The 18,208-nt window shown below is 47.7% G+C and overlaps 2 protein-coding genes across 2 annotated transcripts in view; one reads left to right on the top strand and one right to left on the bottom strand.

Moving 5' to 3' along the window:
• The window catches only part of LOC144496924 (class I histocompatibility antigen, F10 alpha chain-like), a 329,140-nt gene that overhangs the window by 293,285 nt on the left and 17,647 nt on the right, over window positions 1-18,208 (top strand). The window lies entirely within an intron of this gene.
• LOC144496936 (class I histocompatibility antigen, F10 alpha chain-like) lies at window positions 3,324-15,491 on the bottom strand. The gene is made up of 8 exons (XM_078217558.1): window positions 15,356-15,491; window positions 13,193-13,453; window positions 12,779-13,051; window positions 12,432-12,695; window positions 8,711-8,815; window positions 8,246-8,278; window positions 8,003-8,050; window positions 3,324-5,105 (listed from the first exon to the last, which is right to left on the bottom strand). The coding sequence occupies exons 1-7, from the start codon at window positions 15,417-15,419 to the stop codon at window positions 8,004-8,006; spliced, it is 1,047 nt and encodes a 348-aa protein (XP_078073684.1). The 5' UTR covers window positions 15,420-15,491; the 3' UTR covers window positions 3,324-5,105; window position 8,003.

The following is an 18,208-nucleotide window of genomic DNA, read 5'->3' as shown; positions in this document are numbered from 1 at the left end:
CAGTTTCTGCTCAGCGACTCTGCGCTGTCGTGTGTCGTGAAGGCCGCCTTGGAGAATGCTTACCCGAACATCAGAGGCTGAATGCCCGTGACCGCTGAAGTGCTCCCCCACAGGAAGAGAACAGTCTTGCCTGGTGATTGTCGAGCGGTGTTCATCCATCCGTTGTCGTAGCACCTGCATGGTTTCCCCAATGTACCATGCCTCAGGACATCCTTTCCTGCAGCGTATCAGGTAGACAACGTTGGCCAAGTTGCAAGAGTATGTACCGTGTACCTGGTGGATGGTGTTCTCACGTGAGATGATGGCATCCGTGTCGATGATCCGGCATGTCTTGCAGAGGTTGCTGTGGCAGGGTTGTGTGGTGTCATGGTCACTGTTCTCCTGAAGGCTGGGTAGTTTGCTGCGGACAATGATCTGTTTGAGGTTGCGTGGTTGTTTGAAGGCAAGAAGTGGGGGTGTGGGGATGGCCTTGGCGAGATGTTCATCTTCATCAATGACATGTTGAAGGCTCCGGAGGAGATGCCGTAGCTTCTCCGCTCCGGGAACTACTGGACGACGAAGGGTATTCTGTCCACCGAGTCCCGTGTTTGTCTTCTGAGGAGGTCGGTGCGGTTTTTCGCTGTGGTGCGTCGGAACTGTCGATCAATGAGTCGAGCGCCATATCCTGCTCTTATGAAGGCATCTTTCAGCGTCTGGAGGAGGATCGCAACAGACACCTAAAAGCTGATGGCATTTGCCATTAAATAAACCTGTTGGACCTTCACCTGGTGTTGTTAAAATTCTGACTGTGTTTACCCCAGTCCAACGTCGGCATCTCCACATCATTGTTGCAAGTAAACAAAGACCAAAACTGCACACAATACCCTAGGTGTGGCCTCACCAAGGCCCTGTTTAATTGCAACAACACATCCTTGCCCCTGCACTCAAAACCTCTCGCAGTGAAGGCGAACATGCCATTTGCCTTCTTTACCGCCTGCTGCACCTGCGTGCCTACCTTCAGTGACTGATGCACAAGGACACCCAAATCCTACTTCACACTCCCATCCCCCAATTTACACCATTCAGATAGTAATCTGCCTTTTTTTTGCTTCCAAAGTGAATAACCTCACATTTATGCAAATTATACTGCATCTGCCATCAATTTGTCCACTCACTCAACCTGTCCAGATCATTCTGCATCCCGGTCACAGTTCTGCACTGATAGCGTCCCTCTCAGTGTGTGAGCGCTGTGCTGTACTGATACTGATACTGTCCCTCTCAGTCTGTGAGCTGTGTCCTGTACTGATACTGTCCCTCTCAGTGTGTGAGCTGTGTCCTGTACTGATACTGTCCCTCTCAGTCTGTGAGCTGTGTCCTGTACTGATACTGTCCCTCTCAGTGTGTGAGCTGTGTCCTGTACTGATACTGTCCCTCTCAGTCTGTGAGCTGTGTCCTGTACTGATACTGTCCCTCTCAGTGTGTGAGCTGTGTCCTGTACTTATATTAAACCTTGTACCATTGAAGCAATCACGATAAAAATAGGTCTCAGCTTGCCGAGCCTTGTTTGAGAAGTTACTGTGTTTGTTCAGGAAGGAAGTGATTTGGGAAAGTGGACAGTTGATCGAGCAGAGTTAAATTGAAAGGTCAAATGGTGCACAAAGAAACAGTATTTGGAGATTTGATGCTTGGATCAGAGTCGGGAGATTGGAATGTTTGGGAGAAAGTCGACAGGAAGGAACAAATAGTGAGAGATCACGGAGATGTGAGGCCAAAGATTAGATTATTGAATCAGGATGAAGAAATGGATCTCGCTGCTTTTCAGAAATGGGCTGTTGATGTCTGGTTGGTGGAATATCAGAAGCAGGTTAGAAAAAAGCAATTAAAGAAACTCACAGTAAAGTTTAAAATACTGTGTGAACAACCGGGTTGTTTATGTTCAGAGATATCCTGATTTGCAAACAAACAACCGTTCCTTTTACTTTATGAATATGTCTCCGTTCTGTGCACAGATCTAAAGGATGTGAAGCAACCTGTGTCCAAGTGGGTGACACAGTGGCAGTGGTTAGTGCTGCTGCCTCACAGTACCAGGGACGCGGGTTCAATTCCGGCCTTGGCCAACTGTCAGTTTGGATAAGATGCTCTTTCATGAGAATAGGAATATATGCCAAGAAAATTACAGCACAGGAACAGGCCCTTCGGCCCTCCAAGCCTGCACCAACCATGCTGCCTGACTTAACTAAAACCCCCGACCCTTCCGGGAATCATATCCCTCTATTCCCATCCCATTCATGTACTTGTCAAGACGCCCCTTAAAAGTCACTGCCATACCCGCTTCCACTCCCTCCCCTGGCCACGAATTCCAGGCACCCACTACTCTTTGTTTTTAAAAAAAATCTGCCTCGTACATCTCCTTTAAACCTTGCCCCTCGCACCTTAAACCTGTGCCTCCTAGTAATTGACTCTTCCACCCTGGGAAAAAACTTCTGACTATCCACTCTGTCCATGCCCCTCATAATCTTGTCGACTTCTATCAGGCCTCCCCTCAACCTCCGTCGCTCCAGTGAGAACAAACCAAGTTTCTCCAACCTCTCCTCATAGCTAATGCCCTCCATACCAGGCAACATCCTGGTAAATATTTTCTGTACTCTCTCCAAAGTCTCCACATCCTTCTGGTAGTGTGGCGACCAGAATGGAACACGATATTCCAAGAGCCAATTAAGGTAAGCATGCCATATGCCGCCTTGACTACCTTCTCCACCTGCATTGCCACTTTCAGTGACCTGTGTACCTGTACACCCAGATCCCTTTGCTATCAATACTCTGAAGGGTTCTGCCATTTACTGTATATTTCCTATCTGTATTAGACCTTCCAAAATGCATTGCCTCACATTTGTCTGGATTAAACTTCACCTGCCATCTCTCCACCCAAGTCTCCAACTGATCTATATCTTGCTGCATCCTCTGATGGTCCTCATCGCTGTCCGCAAATCCACCAACCTTTGTGTCGTCCGCAAACTGACTAATCAATCCAGTTACATTTTCCTCCAAATGTGAAACTTGAAGTGATGTGAGAAAGAATTGTGTGGACAGATGTGTGTGTGTAAACTTCCTGTTAGTGAATGAGAAAAGGCTGTGTGAATGCTCTGTGTTGCTGTTCCTTCAGACCAGCTCCAACTCTGTGTTTTCCTCAAAATGGTGAGGTCTAAAGGCGGAGAACAGTTTAAAAGTTTTGAAACTGGGAGCTTGTTGCCGCTACAATGAAACTCTGTTGAAACGGGTGAAACATGTGGGATCTCTAATCCAGATACGAATTCACATCTGTCAGAGTGGGGTCGTTTTTTTTTAAGCTTTAATAGTGTAATTTCAAATTCAGGAATTAATTGAAGGTGATTGTTCATGGATTATTCTTGTTTTTAAAATCTCCATTTAAAAACAACCCTGGGGAACAATTGGGACTTTATCTTCTAATCCATTTTGCTCCAAGGTTTTTATTCGGAAATATCCAGTTTGAAATGGTGAATCCACAAGACTTGAAGAAATATCTTTGTTCTGCTGAAACCGCCATTACTCTGAGAACATTGTAACCCAGTCTCTTTCTGAAATCGCGGTGACAGTGAATTCCTTCACCGAACGTGTTCTAATTTAGAATTAACCCATTCAGCTCCAAGCAGAATAAACCTTTTCTGTTGTTTTAATAACACACGCACACACACAGGTAACAATTGTGTCCAATACTGCAAAGTGTAACAATATTTCCAACAGTGACAAGAATTGGAAATTTACCGCGATTTGACATTTGGAGTTGCAGATGACAGTTTGATACAAAAGCTCTGATATTTCAATAATGTTTGTTATTTCCCCAGACAGAGTGCTTGGGAATGGGGGATGTGACATAAACACACTCACCAATGACAAGCAGACATTAAAAGAAAAAAATCAGGAAAGGGCAGAAGATATTGGAATTCATGAGTTCAATACAGATGAGATTCGCTCCCGATTTCTCACACATTGCGGCGCGAGGCTGAATAAAATACTTGACTACATTTAAAACCTGTTTTGAACAAAATGAGCGAGCCCGCGGCGCAATCATCTGGGCTCTCGTCTCTGTGGCCTCACGGGAGAGGTTCACTCCAGCGAGAATCACAACGGGGCAAAACCCGATAGCCTCACTAGTGGATCCAGAGGCTGTTGAAGCCATCCCGAGAAGTTGGCGGGTGGGGAGGCGGGGGGGGGGGGGGGGAGTGCCTTGTGGACAGTGCCAAGCCTGGTACTCTGGCAGTGTGAAGGGTGTGGAGCCTGATTTGTTGGGGGAGCAAACCGTGGTGGGAATATCAGTGGTGATGGGAGGGGATGTGCCGCACACTCTGCATTTGCAATTTGGCGGCGGGGGGGGGGGGGAAGGCGACTGCCACTCAGTATTTGCCTTTGGTGAGGGGAAGCAGTGGGGCCTACTGCATTGCGATTGGGAGGGGAAATCGGCCCGAGCGGTGGGATCACGAGGTTTGATCTGTCCGGGCAGGTGGGGTGTCACGGGGGCAATTGGTCCGACCATCAGGGGTCGCATGAGGCCACAGACCGCCGTGGCAGCTGGGGAGGTCCGTGTTTAGGCCATGGAGGCCTGGTGAAAGCAGCAGAGGTTGAGTGACAGGTTTCTCTGTTGCTCAGAGCAGAGGGACCTGCACATGCACAATGGTGTCCTCTGCTGTTGTCAGGCAGCATTCTGGTGATTTAAGCCCTGCCCACTCCCCCTACAGGCAAGAAACAGATTAGGGGTTCTTTTCTGCTCTAAGTGCATAAGATTGCAGAATTGGATTCACCAAAAAGACGGATCAGAAACTCTCTCGTTTTCATACTCTTTCTGGACTGAGAATATTTTTTGCAAGATCGCCCTCTCACGTCTGTGCAGGATAAACAGATCAGATCAGAATAGCTTAAAGTGCAGCTCCAGATATAGCAATTACTTCCAAACCATCACCACAGTTCCATTTAAACAGAATCACATATGTGGAGCTTGAATCAGTCAGTCGCTGTCACCTTGATGAAATCACATCTTCCCTGATTCTCTCATCCACTCCTGCTACTATGTTTGGGAACTGGTGTTCCTGGATTACAAACCCTGGAATGCACTGGAGACGAGAAAGAAATACATCACTATAGAGTGAGGCAAAGCCAGCAGAGCTGGAAACCGCCCCGTCGCCCCCCCAACAAAACCCATCAGATCCATCCAACTCCCACATCTACCAGCAGCAAAATCCATCTGACCCCTCACGCCTAATAATGCAGAAACCTGGAAGAGATACAGAGAGAGGAAGATTAGGAAAGAAAAGAGGGGGCACGACAAAATACTGGAAAGAAAAATCAAGGCACCTCCAAGGATGTCCTATCAGTCCCTGAAGAGAAAAGGATAAGGAAAGTAGAGCATTTTGGAGACCAATAAAATAGTCTGTGCCCTAAATGATAAAAAAATAAATAAAATAGTCTGTTTGAGAGGGTGGAGAATGTGATGGGTTTTGGGAGGATTAACAAGGCAAAGGGAATCCCCAATAAATGGGAGGATAATGAATAATGTGGAGGAAGAGAGGCACCCAGGAGTGTATGTCCACAGACTGGGAAAGGTGTCAGGACAGGTTAATAAATGAGGTAAAGGTGGTATATAACATGCTTTCCTTTATTAGCCAAGGCACAGAGCAGAGTGGTTTTGCGAAAACTGTAAACAATACCAGATAGACGACAGCTGAAGCACTGCAAACAGTCTGGTCAGCACATTACACAAAAAATATTATATAATGTCGATGAATATGAGGTTATCCACTTTGGTAGCAATAATAGGAAGACAGATTATTATTTGAATGGGTGTCAATGGAGAGAGGTGGATACTCAGCGAGACCTTGATGTCCTCATGCATCAGTCGCTGAAAGTAAAGTACAGCAAGCAATAAAGAAGGCAAATGGTCTGCTGGCCTTCAGAGCGAGAGGATTTGAACATAATAATAGGGATGTTTTACTGCAATTGTATAGGGCATTAGTGAAGCCACCCCTGGAGTATTGTGTGCAGTTTTGGTATCCTTATCTGAGGAAGGATGTCCTTGCTATGGAGGGAGTACAATGAAGGTATACCAGGCTGGTTCCTGGGATGGCAGGACAAAGTCAGTTAGGATTATATTCACTGGAGTTTAGAAGAGTGAGAGGGGATCTCATAGAAATTATAAAATTCTAACAGGATTAGAGCGGGTAGATTCAGAAAAGATGTTCCCAATGGAGGGGGAGTCCAGGACGAGGGGCCATAGTTTGTGTATAAGGGGTAAAACATTTAGAACTAAGGTGTGGGGAAATTTCTTCACCCAGAGGGTGGTGAATATGTGGAATTCACTACCACACAATGTAGTTGAAGCAAAAACGTCTGATTTCAAGAAGAAATTAGATGTAGCTCTTGGGGCTAAAGAGATCAAGGGATATGGGAGGAAGGGTGGATCAGCATATTGAATTTGATGATTGGAACTGCTGTCTCACAGCGCCAGGGGCCCGGGTTCGATTTCCAACTTAGGTCACTGTCTGTGCAGAATCTGCACGTTCTCCCCGTGTCTGCGTGGGTTTCCTCCAGATGTTCCGGTTTCCTCCCACAGTCTGAGAGACGTGCTGGTTAGGTGCATTGGCCATGCTAAATTCTCCCTCAGTGTAGAGCAGGTTTGAAGGGCCAAATGGCCTACTCCTGCTTCTGGTTTCTATGTACTGGAAAGAATGCAGAGGAGAGTGTTTAATGTGGACAGGACTGGAGAATGTTCACTGTGAGGAAAGAGCGGATAGGCTGGAATAGGATTCTGTAGAATAGAGGAGGCCGAGGGGAGATTTAATTGGGGTGGATATAATTATGAGGAGCCATGGTAAATAGAGATGACACATTTACCCTCACAGAGGGTCAAAAACCAGAGGGCACAGATTTAAAGTAATTGGTAGAAAGATCAGAGTGGAAATGAGGAAAGAGTTTTTCACCCAGAGGGTGGGAGGGACCCGGGACTCACGGTCTAAAAGGATGGTAGAGGCAGAAACTCACACCACATTGAGTCAATTCTTGGATGTCGAGTTGAAGAGCTGTGATCTACAGAGCTGCAGGCCGAGTACAGGAAGGTGAGATGAGGCTGGAGAGCTCTTCATTAACAGGCAGGGACATGATGGGCTGAATGGCCTCGCTCTCAAACATACATTTTCTATCATTCAACATTCCAACCACGCACCACGAGCTAAACCCCTCAGAGCCCCAAACGCCAGCTAAACCCATCAGAGCCCCAAACGCCAGCTAAACCCATCAGAGCCCGAAACGCCAGCTAAACCCATCAGAGCCCCAAATGCCAGCTAAACCCCTAAGATCCACTCCGAACCCCAAACATCCAGTGAAAGAACAGACCCATCATGTGTCACAGAATCCCTACAGCACAGGAGGCCATTCAGCCCATCGAGCCTGAACCGACAACAATCCCACCCAGGGCCTATTCCTGTAACCCCATGTATTTATCCTGTTAATCCCCCTCACAGTAAGGGGTAATTTAGCACAGCCAATCAACATAACCTGTACATCTTTGGAGTGTGGGAGGAAACCGGAGCACCCAGAGGAAACCCACGCAGACACGGGGAGAATGTGCAAACTCCACACAGACAAAACAAGACTGATGTTAAATCCTGTGGGAGTGGCACAGCCCAGTGACCAACTTCAGGGAAATCTCAGGGAATTACGACTTCCTGAAAGAAATTGAGCAGCTGAGAGGAGGCTGTCCAGGGTGAGACGTTTCCGGATGTCTCTATACCTCAACACCCACAATGTCTCCACCCTCAGACTGTACAGGAGCAGCCGTCTCCAGAAGGCCAGTCTCAAAGCTCAGTGTTGGATTGGATGGGCTGCTCTTTAGTGACTATACAGCGAGAGACAGACACTGAGCTCACATCCCACCCACCAGATTGTACAGCTAAATCCAGCGGGAATATCCAAGTTAGAAGGATCAGCTCCCAATATTTATCAACACAGTTCATACCTCAGGAACGCGTGGAGGAGCTGGATGAGGAATCCCCACCATCAGAAGCTGTTAAAGGAGGGAGAGACATTAAAAACTGTTCATTATCAGAGAGACAGAGACTGTGCACAAGATATAGATACATAGAGAAAGAGACACACACACATACATACACACACCATTTGGTTGAGTATATTTGACACAGAATGAACAATGATTCACACATTACACAGAGATACAGATGATGTTTGATGATCAGCTTACTCTTTGCAGGATTGTAGTCACTCTTCCCTCTCCCTGTAAAACATGGAATGTTCATTGAGTGACGAGACTGAGAGAAAATCAGAGACAGAGGCTGGAACTCTCGCTCGCACTGAGCCCCGACAACACAATTCTGAACCTTCACTCCCACCACAACCTAAGACCCTCACTTTGCCCTTGCCAGTGACCCTCTCTCTGCCCTAGACCCTCACTCCCACACTGACCTCAGCCCCTCACTGATACCCTGAGCTCCTCATCCAATCTGAGACTCTTCCCACAATTCTCAGACACTCCCTCTTTATCATGAGCCCCTTACCCTTCCTATCCCAACCCTGCAGCTCTTCCACCCACTCTGTGCCCCCCCCCACACCAACCTGAGACCCACAGCCTGAGCCACCCCCACCCTGGAATACTCTCCCACAATCCCTCCCCCCAGTGAGGAGCTGCTCTTTTCCCTCCAATTCCTACCTTTCTTGTTGTAGATGACGACAGCCACAATGATGAGAGCGATGAGCACGAGGACCCCGACCACAATCCCGACAGTAACAGCAACCTGGGAGCGAGACTTTGGTTCTGTTAGAGAGAGAGAATCAGAGAGACTGAGTGAATCAGGGAGAGGGAAAAGTGAGAAGCAGAGAGGGGGAGAAAGAGAATGAGAGAGGCAGAGAATGTGAGAGTGAATCATAGAATCCCGACAGTGCAGACGGAGGCCATTCGGCCCATCAGGTCTGCACTGACAACAATCCCATCTATGCCCTATCCCTGTAACATGTATTTAACCTGCAAACCCCCTGACACTAAGGGGCAATTTAGCACGGCCAATCCACCTAACCAGTGGATCTTTGAACTGTGGGAGGAAAGCAGAGCACCCGGAGGAAACCCACGCAGACACGGGGAGAACATGCAAACTCCATCCAGACAGTGACCAAGCCGGGAATCGAACCTGTGTCCCTGGTGCTGTGAGGCAGCAGTGCTAACCCCTGTGCTACTGTGCCGCCCATAAAACGGGAAAGAAAAATGAGACAGAATGAATTAGAGAGAGAGAGAATCAGGAAACACAGGATATACAACACAGAAACCAGCCATTCAGCCCATCCAGTTGATGCTGGTATTTATGTTCCACTTGAGCCTCCTCCCATCTTTCCTCATCTAAAACAACCATTTTAACTCTATTCCCTTCTCCCTCATTTGCTTGTCTATCTTCCCCTTAAACTATACTGTTCAGTTCAGCCACTCCCTGTGGTAGTGAGCTCACATTCTCACCACTCTGGGTAAAGAGGTTTCTCCTGAATTGCCCATTGGATTTTTTGGTGACTGTCTTGTATTGATGACCTTGTTATGATCTTTCCACAAGAGGAAACATTCTCCATGTGTCTGATCTATAAAACATCTTTCATAAATTTAAAGACCTCGATTAGATCAACCCTCAGCCTTCTGTTTTCCCGAGAGCAGAGACCCAGCCGGTCAATCCTTTCCTGAGATTTCCACCCACTCATTTCTGGAATCATCTCTGTAAATCTTCTCCACACTCTCTCCCCTGACTCTATATCCTTTGTATGAGATGGTGACTGGAACTGCACATGGTACTCTAAATGTGCTATAATGTAGGTTTCATACAGGTTTACAAATAACGTCCATATTTGACAATCCTATCCATCAAGAAATGAAACCTGGTTTTCCGTTTGGTTTGTTTATGGCCTTGTCTAACCTGTGTCTAATTGGTGTATTTGTACACCTTTGCTCCTCAACCTCATCCAGACCTGCACCTTCCTCGTAATAAGGATGTATCGGGAGGTCACTTAACAGAAAACTACGTCTTATTCATCTGTGCTGAACTCCATTCACCAATTATTTGCTCATTCGACAAGTTTATTAACGTCCTATTAATTTCTTGAAGTTCTCCTTAGTATTAAATAATTCCCCCAATTTGGTGTCATCTGCAAATTGATCAATTTTATTTTGATTCCAATGTCCAAATCAGTGAGTGTAAAGCATGAAGAGCAGTAATCTCAGCACTGATCCTTGTGGAACACCTTCCATCACTCTGAATAACTCCCTTTACTCACACTCTCTGCTTTCTGTCTCAAAGTCAACGAGCAATCCATTCTGTCACTTATCGTCTAAATCCACATTCTTTGACCCGATTCATTAATCTACCATGAGTTATGTTATCGATTACATTTGAAAAATCATATTAAATTATATCTATTACATTGTCTCCTCCCTCTGTTACATCCTCAAAAAATCCACTCAGTGGAGAAAAGCAAGATTTTCCATTTCAACATCCATGCTGACTATTCATTGTTATATTTTTTGATTTCTAGATTTTCATGAATTCTCTCCAATAGAAGGAGTTATTTTTCTGAACTCTGATCTGAAGCTGACTGAAGTAAACTCCCAGGATGCACTGGGTCCTATCCTACTGCAATATCCCAGGATACACTGGGCCTTGTCCTAATATAACATCCCAGGGCACACTGGGTCCTCTTAGGTTGTAATATCACAGCAGACACTGGGCCCTGCCATCCTGCAATATCCCAATACACCAGGTCCTATCCCTCCTCTGAAATCCCAAGCACACCAGGCCATGTCCCTTCTCTAAAATTCCAACAGACATTGAGTCCCGTCATCCAGTAATATCCCAGGATACACTGCATCCTGTCATACTGTAACATCCCAGGATACTCCATGTCCTGTCAGGCTGTAATATCCCAGATATACTGCACCCTGACCAACTATAATAGCTCATGATACACAGCCCTGTCTTACTGTAATATCCATCGATACAATGGTTCCTGTGCTTCCTGTTATTTCCCAGGATGCACTGGGCCCTGTCATGCTGTAATATTCCAGGATACACCAAGCCCCATCCCTCCTGAAATATCTCACGAGTCACTGGATCCTGGCGCACTGTAATACACCAGGATCGACTGGATTGTGTTGCACTGTAATGTCCCAGGATACTCTGGGCCCTACCCCTCCTGTAATTTCCCAGGATACACTGCAGTGTGACGTACTATAATTTCCCAGGATACACTGGAATCTGTTGCACCGTAATATCCCAGGATACTCTGTGCCCTTTCACCTGTAATATCCCAGGATACAATGGGGTGCAGACAGATAAAATCATTATTGCAGTTGTTCTTTAACAACAATAATGGCGCTAAGTGTGATTCTGGCAGAGGGTTAAGCATGCTGAGATTTTTGGTCAACTTATATTTAAAAACAGATGCAGGTCGTAAAGCTGTTCTTGATGTGGTCTGCCCGGTGAACTGTGACCTGACACTGTTCTTTGGGAATAGAGGGATATGGTCCCCGGAAGGGTAGGGGGTTTTAGTTAAGTTGGGCAGCATGGTCAGTGCAGGCTTGGAGGGCCGAAGGGCCTGTTCCTTGTTCTAGTTCCTGTACTGACCAAATATGGGAAGTTGTTTACTTTGAGTTAGACCTGATGGCACCGACAGAGGATAAACTATGTGTCCTGCATGCAGGCTTGAGTGAGCATTGTGGAATCGGTTGCAAGTAATTCATTGGCTTGGTCGAGCAACATGATCAGTTCCCGGTTACACCATTGGCTGGGTGTTACAGAATTTTCTGGAAAGTGAGAACAGTTTTGGGGGTAAAGGCACACGTCAGCCCTTTGTTTCCAGCAATAACTCCAGAGATCAACCATCGCAAGAAGTGTACCCTGCAGAACATCTTCAGAGAAAGACGCTGAGGACAGTTCTACATCGGGAACAGACATTTTGCTCTAAACCAGGTCATATCTATTTCCAGTTAAAGGATTAGAATATCTGTTTGCAGTTAAGGAATTAGAATTAATGTTCAGTTAAAGAATTAATGTCCACAAAAAGAGTTAAAATGTTGCAACTGTTGTAAGTTTGAGTTTGGTACTTAAAGTGTTAAATAGATTATTAAGAGGAATAGACTCGGCTTCTGTCCTTTGTCCGACTAAACTGAAATGTTTGCAAAGAGTTTGAATTAGTAGCCAAATAATAGGGGCACATTTCACATTAAATCCCTGGACACACAATTACTGTCCTCTAAAGGTAGCGCCATGATAAATAAAGTATTGAAGATTAATATTTATTTCCCATTCTCTGTATCCTGGGTCTCAGGCTCAGCACTGACCCTCCATCTTGTGATCCTGGCCTGAGGCTGTGTCCTCTCTAACAGTGAGAAACAGTCTTACCGTAAATCACCACCAGTGTCTCCTTCATCCCGCTGTGTTCCACCCGACAGGAATACTCGGCCTGGTCCTCTGGATCAAACTCTACCCATTTCCGGATCTGGTAGGTGCTGTCGTGATTGGGTAAGATCCCAGTGGACAGAGTCTCATCAATCACCACTCCGTCTCTCCACAGATTCACCTCGATGGCTTGAGGGTAAAACCCGGTGACGGCACAGGACAGCTGGTTAGAATCACCCAGGCGGGTAAAGGACACGACGGGGGCAACTGAGAGAGAAAGAAAGAGGAGTCAGTACAGGAACCTTGAGATAGAGAGTCCCGGGCATCTCATCTCTCACTTACCAACTCACCAACTCTCAGTTCTCTCTGTCCATACTCCAGATATTTCTTCAGCCACTCGATACACTCTCCCTCTAGGTAACTTTTCCATCCCTTGCTGTTGGCTATGTCCCTGTCCAAATTGTTTTTGATGATCTCTCCCCATGTGATCGGGGTCACCCACACCATGTGATCCTTGTCAAAGCTGATAAAATCTTTTCCGTCCCACCCAAACTGGTTGAATCCACTCGTGGTCCCATCATCCCTCAGGTCACAGCCAGTCATCGTCTGGTAGACATGGATCCCTGTGGATCAGAAACACAAACAACCAATCAGAGACAGTGTCACTTGGGAGCACCACACACACAGCCAATCAATGCCAACTACACTGGGAGGAGCCACATTGACCAACTTGATCCCAGAGTTGTGGGAGAGTGAGCACTCACCTCCTGACTGGTTGGCCCGAGACATGAAGAGCGGAATATCGGCTTTGGAATACCGTTCCTGCTCCTGTACAAGCATCTTCTTCCGCTCCCAGGACTCAAGCCCCTCGCTCTCCACCATCCACTGCTCCCGGGGGATTAGTTCCCTCCGATCACTGTCGTACACAACAAACTGGACATCGTCCACATAACCGACAGCTACAAACTCCGGGAAACCGGGGACCGGGGTCATTCCCGAGAGGAAATACCGCAGAGAGTGAGAGCCTGAAAAACAGAGAGGGAGAGAAATTCAGGATATGCACCCTAAAAACGCTGACACACAGATATCAGGGTTTGAACCCCTAACCATCAACACCCACACAGAGAGGGACATCAGGGTACGAACCCATTAACACGCGACAGGCCATGGTGTTTGGGACTGTGAATTATTCAGGGATGCAGTTTCACACTGCGACGGACAGGACAGTGGGCACTATCACAATCTGCTCTGTGCTTGGTGTGGGTGTGGAGAAAGCTGGGCAGATTGTGTCTCCTCTTGATTACGCAGGTCTAGTTGGTGCCAGGGTTACACCTTGAGCGATGCCACGATACTTTGAGGCAATGTTTGCCCTGGGGGTAAGTGTTGGTGATGGAGAGTTCATTCAGATGGCAAAGCTCCAGAAGGTGCTTAGAAGCTGGATATAACTGTCTGACTCACACAACAGGCCCACCAGAGGTATTGGTGCAGTGATGTGCTTCCACAATACAGTTCCCCTGAGAGTCCTCAGCACCGAAGTCCCATGCATTCGGTCAAATATAATTATCGATGATCTTGCCCACACCGTGATGACCGAGGCACAATGGCCATGATCACTGTCTGTCTCAACACATTGTTGAAGTCACTTAGGCTGAAAAGACTCCAGTCATCCAGAATCTTCCTCAGGACATCAGCTAAGGAATTGTAGAAATGCTGGAGTCTCCAGCCAGGTCTGATTTCTCCTCCCTCCCCATCACTCTCCAATTGTGCATTGCTGCTGGAGTCCCTAACTAGGCCTGTGCTATTCCTTTACACACACTCTCTCGCTATTCATGCATTGCTGCTGGGAGTCTTTTACTGGGTCTGATTATATGGGTAGCACGGTGGCAGAGTGGTTAGCACTGCTGCCTCATAGCACCAGGGACCCGGGTTCAATTCCGGCCTCGGGTGACTGTCTGCGTGGAGTTTGTACGTTCTCCCCGTAGGTTTCCTCCAGGTTCTCCGGTTTCTTCCCACATTCAAAAGATGTGCGGGTTCGGTTGATGGGCCATGCTAAATTGCCCCTTAGTGTCAAGATGATTAGTAGGATGAATACATGGGGTTACGGGAATAGGGCCCAGGTGGGATTGTTCTCAGTGCAGATTCGATGGGCTAAATAGCCTTCTTTTGCACTGCAGGGATTCTATGACACTATACTTCTGCTGCTCTCTCTCTCTCTCTCTAATCGTGCACTGTTGCTGAAGCCTTGAACCAGTCTCTGCTATTCATCTACACTCACTCTCTCTTTCCTGGTTGCTGCCTGCTGTCTTTAGCCAGGAACCTCCTCACCAAAATGGTTGTGGAAATCTGAAATCCTCTTTCCTGCAAGAAGCTGCAGCTGTTGTGGATCAATTGCAGCTTTCAAAATTGAGATGGATTTTTGTGGGGATGCAGAAAATGGAGTTTAGATTATTCCCCTCCTGTTCCTGCAATCCTTCAACCTCTCCCTCTCTCTGTCTCTCTCCTCGATCTCCAATCCCACATCCCTGCTCTCAGTTCCCTCACATCCCAGTTTCCCTCCTTTAAGAAACCCAGTACCCAGCCTGACATTGCCCCTCTCACACCCCATCACTCACTGACCCAGGGTTAATGCCCCAGTACCCAGTCTGGCATTGCCCCTCTCACACCCCATCACTCACTGACCCAGGGTTAATGCTCCAGTACCCAGCCTGGCATTGCCCCTCTCACACCCCATCACTCACTGACCCAGGGTTAATGCTCCAGTACCCAGCCTGGCATTGCCCCTCTCACACCCCATCACTCACTGACCCAGGGTTAATGCTCCAGTACCCAGCCTGGCATTGCCCCTCTCACACCCCATCACTCACTGACCCAGGGTTAATGCTCCAGTACCCAGTCTGGCATTGCCCCTCTCACATCCCATCACTCACCTGCAGACACCTCTCCACACAGAAGGACCAGCTCGATCAGTCCAATCATTGCTGCTTCCCTCATGTTGGGGAAACATTTGGAGTTCTCAGCCCGTTAGCTGTGTCCTGTATTTCCAGGAAAAGGTGTTCCTGTTCCGGTAACTTACTGCAAACTGATTGGACTTAAAATACAATTGCACCAATCAGAATAAAAACATTGTGTGAGTCATTAGTCTCCGGCAGAATAGACACAAAGCTGATTGGGAAACAAACTTTGTGTTTAATTGTGGTCAAGAAATGTGTTGCGATTCTCCCAGCGCATTGTGCTACTTTAGCAGCGCAGGGTGCACGGAGACTATAGCGGGGGCCGTGCGGCGAGCTTCCCGCTGCACGCCGGATTTCCGGCGCGGAGCTGTATCATTTATTTAAATCATGATTTCAATCTAATTAGCGGGCCTGGGACGGAATTCTCCGGGCCCGCCAGCGTCTCCACCCCCGCGTCCCGCCAGGAGTGTTTCACCCCAGTCGGGTTCACAACAGATCCCCACTTGCTGGCGGCCTGACCCCAGTGGAGTGAAGGGGGCGGGGGTAGAAAGGGTTCCCCCTCCTGGGCATTGCCAGCTTGTCAGTGCCAGCCTGGCCCCCCAGCACTGCCCAAGGGGCAAGGTGCCAATGCCCAGTTGGGGCAACTTGGCACTGCCCAATGGGGGGGGGGGGCATTGGGCAATGTCAAGGGGTGGGGCCTAATGTAGCATGGCCTGATGGGGGCAGGGTGTCTGGGGGGGGGGGATGTTGATTGATGGATTGGGGGGGTGGGGTGTCCCGCTGCCACTCTGCACTTGGGCTGAGTGACAGAGGGAGGGAGGACAGCGATCGGGGCTGGCCACAAGAGGGGGAAGGTCCGTCTGTCAGGGGGTAGGGTGTGGGAAAGGTCGGGGCTGTGGGGTGGGGGTTCAGGACTGTGGGGGAGATTGGGACTGCTGGCGGGAGATTGAGGTGGACTGGAGGGGTGGGGAGGATGGGCAATGTTGGCCCAGACACGTCCGGGGTGCCAGTGATCGGTCCATGGGGGAGTTGGAGGGGCAGCGATGTCAGGGTCGTGGGGCTGGCCAGCGAATGAGTTGTGATGTGGAGATGCCGGCGTTGGACTGGGGTAAACACAGTAAGAAGTTTAACAACACCAGGTTAAAGTCCAACAGGTTTATTTGGTAGCAAAAGCCAAATGAGTTGGCCAGCGAATGAGTTGGCCAGCGATCGGGAGGTTCGCAGTGCGGGGCTACTGCGCATGTGCCAATCTCGGCACTGAGAGATCGTGCATGCACAGTGGCCTGCTCAACACTCTGCTGCCGGCCTCTCCAGCGAGAATAGTCCCTGCCCACTGATTTTTAGCGAGATTCGCACTCGTGTACTCCGTGATGCAGAGTGTGGGAGATTCATTTCCAAAGTCCCACTGAAAAAATTGTGAATTCGACACTTTTTTTTTGGAGAATCTCATCCATGCTGCTGATTATATTCGGGTGATGACTAATAGGGATCTTGATGAATTCTCCTAATCCTGCTTCAGTGTGAGCCAACATTTCGAGTCTGGATCAGGTTCAGTGAGTGGGCAAAAATTTGGCGGGTGAAATATCCTGTCAGAAAATGTAAAGTTATTCATTTGGTACGAAGAATAAAGGAGCTGAATTTAATTTGAAGGGAGAAAGGAGCAGCACAGAAGAATGTCGGAGCCTTCATACATAAATCACAGAAAGCCAGCACGCCAATTCAGCAGATATGAGGGAAGATAAATGGAATGTTTGCCTTTATTTCAAAGGGAATGGAGTATAAAATAGGGAAGTCTTGCTAAAGACTAGTTACACCACATCTGGAATACTGTGAATATTTTTGGTCCCCTTATATAAGGAAAGATGTACTGGTGTTGAAGGCAGTCCAGAACATGTTCACTCGATTGATCCCGGGTCTGAGGGATTTACATATGAGGAATAATGCAAACTGTATGGAGAACATAGACAGCTGCAAAGAGATTAGGACAAGTTAACCGGATGGGCTGCAAGGTGGCAGATGGGGTGTAACGGGGGTCAGTGTGGGGTTACACTTTGTCTCCTGCCAACACAATATGGCCTTCTGCGCATTCACACTGGCCCATACAGACATCACTCTGCTGAGCCCAGCCTGCCAGAAGGCCTTTAAATTGATACATGTCCATCCTTCAGGCCATTGACAAGGTACCACACAGTAGGTTATTGCATAAGGTTAAATCTCACGGCATCCAGGGTGAGGGAGCCAAATGGATACAAAATTGGCTTGATGACAGAAGACAGAGGGTAGTTGTAGAGGGTTGTTTTTCAAACTGGACGCCTGTGACCAGTGATGTGCCTCAGGGATCGGTGTTGGGTCCACTGTTATTTGTCATTTATATCAATGATTTGGATGAGAATTTAGTAGGCATGGTTAATAAGTTTGCAGATGACACCAAGATTGGTGGCATAGTGGACAGTGAAGAAGGTTATCTAGGATTGCAGCGGGATCTTGATCAATTGGGCCAGTGGGCTGATGATTGGCAGATGGAGTTTAATTTAGATAAATGCCAGTGATGCATTTTGGTCGATCGAACCAGGGCAGGACTTAGTCAGTTAATGGTAGGGCGTTGGGGAGAGTTACAGAACAAAGAGATCTGGGGGTACATGTTCATAGCTCCTTGAAAGTGAAGTCACAGGTGGACCTAGTGGTGAAAAGACATTCGGCATGCTTGGTTTCATCGGTCAGAATATTGAATACAGGAGTTGTGATGTCATAGAAATCAAAGAAATCCTACAGTGCAGAAGGAGGCCATTCGGCCCATCGATTCTGCACTGACCACAATCCCACCCAGGC

The sequence above is a fragment of the Mustelus asterias genome, chromosome 8 (genome assembly GCF_964213995.1).
Source record: "Mustelus asterias chromosome 8, sMusAst1.hap1.1, whole genome shotgun sequence".
NCBI classification, from domain to species: Eukaryota; Metazoa; Chordata; class Chondrichthyes; order Carcharhiniformes; family Triakidae; genus Mustelus; species Mustelus asterias.
Note: the sequence above shows the minus strand (reverse complement) of the source record. Positions and strands in the feature narration are given on the sequence as shown.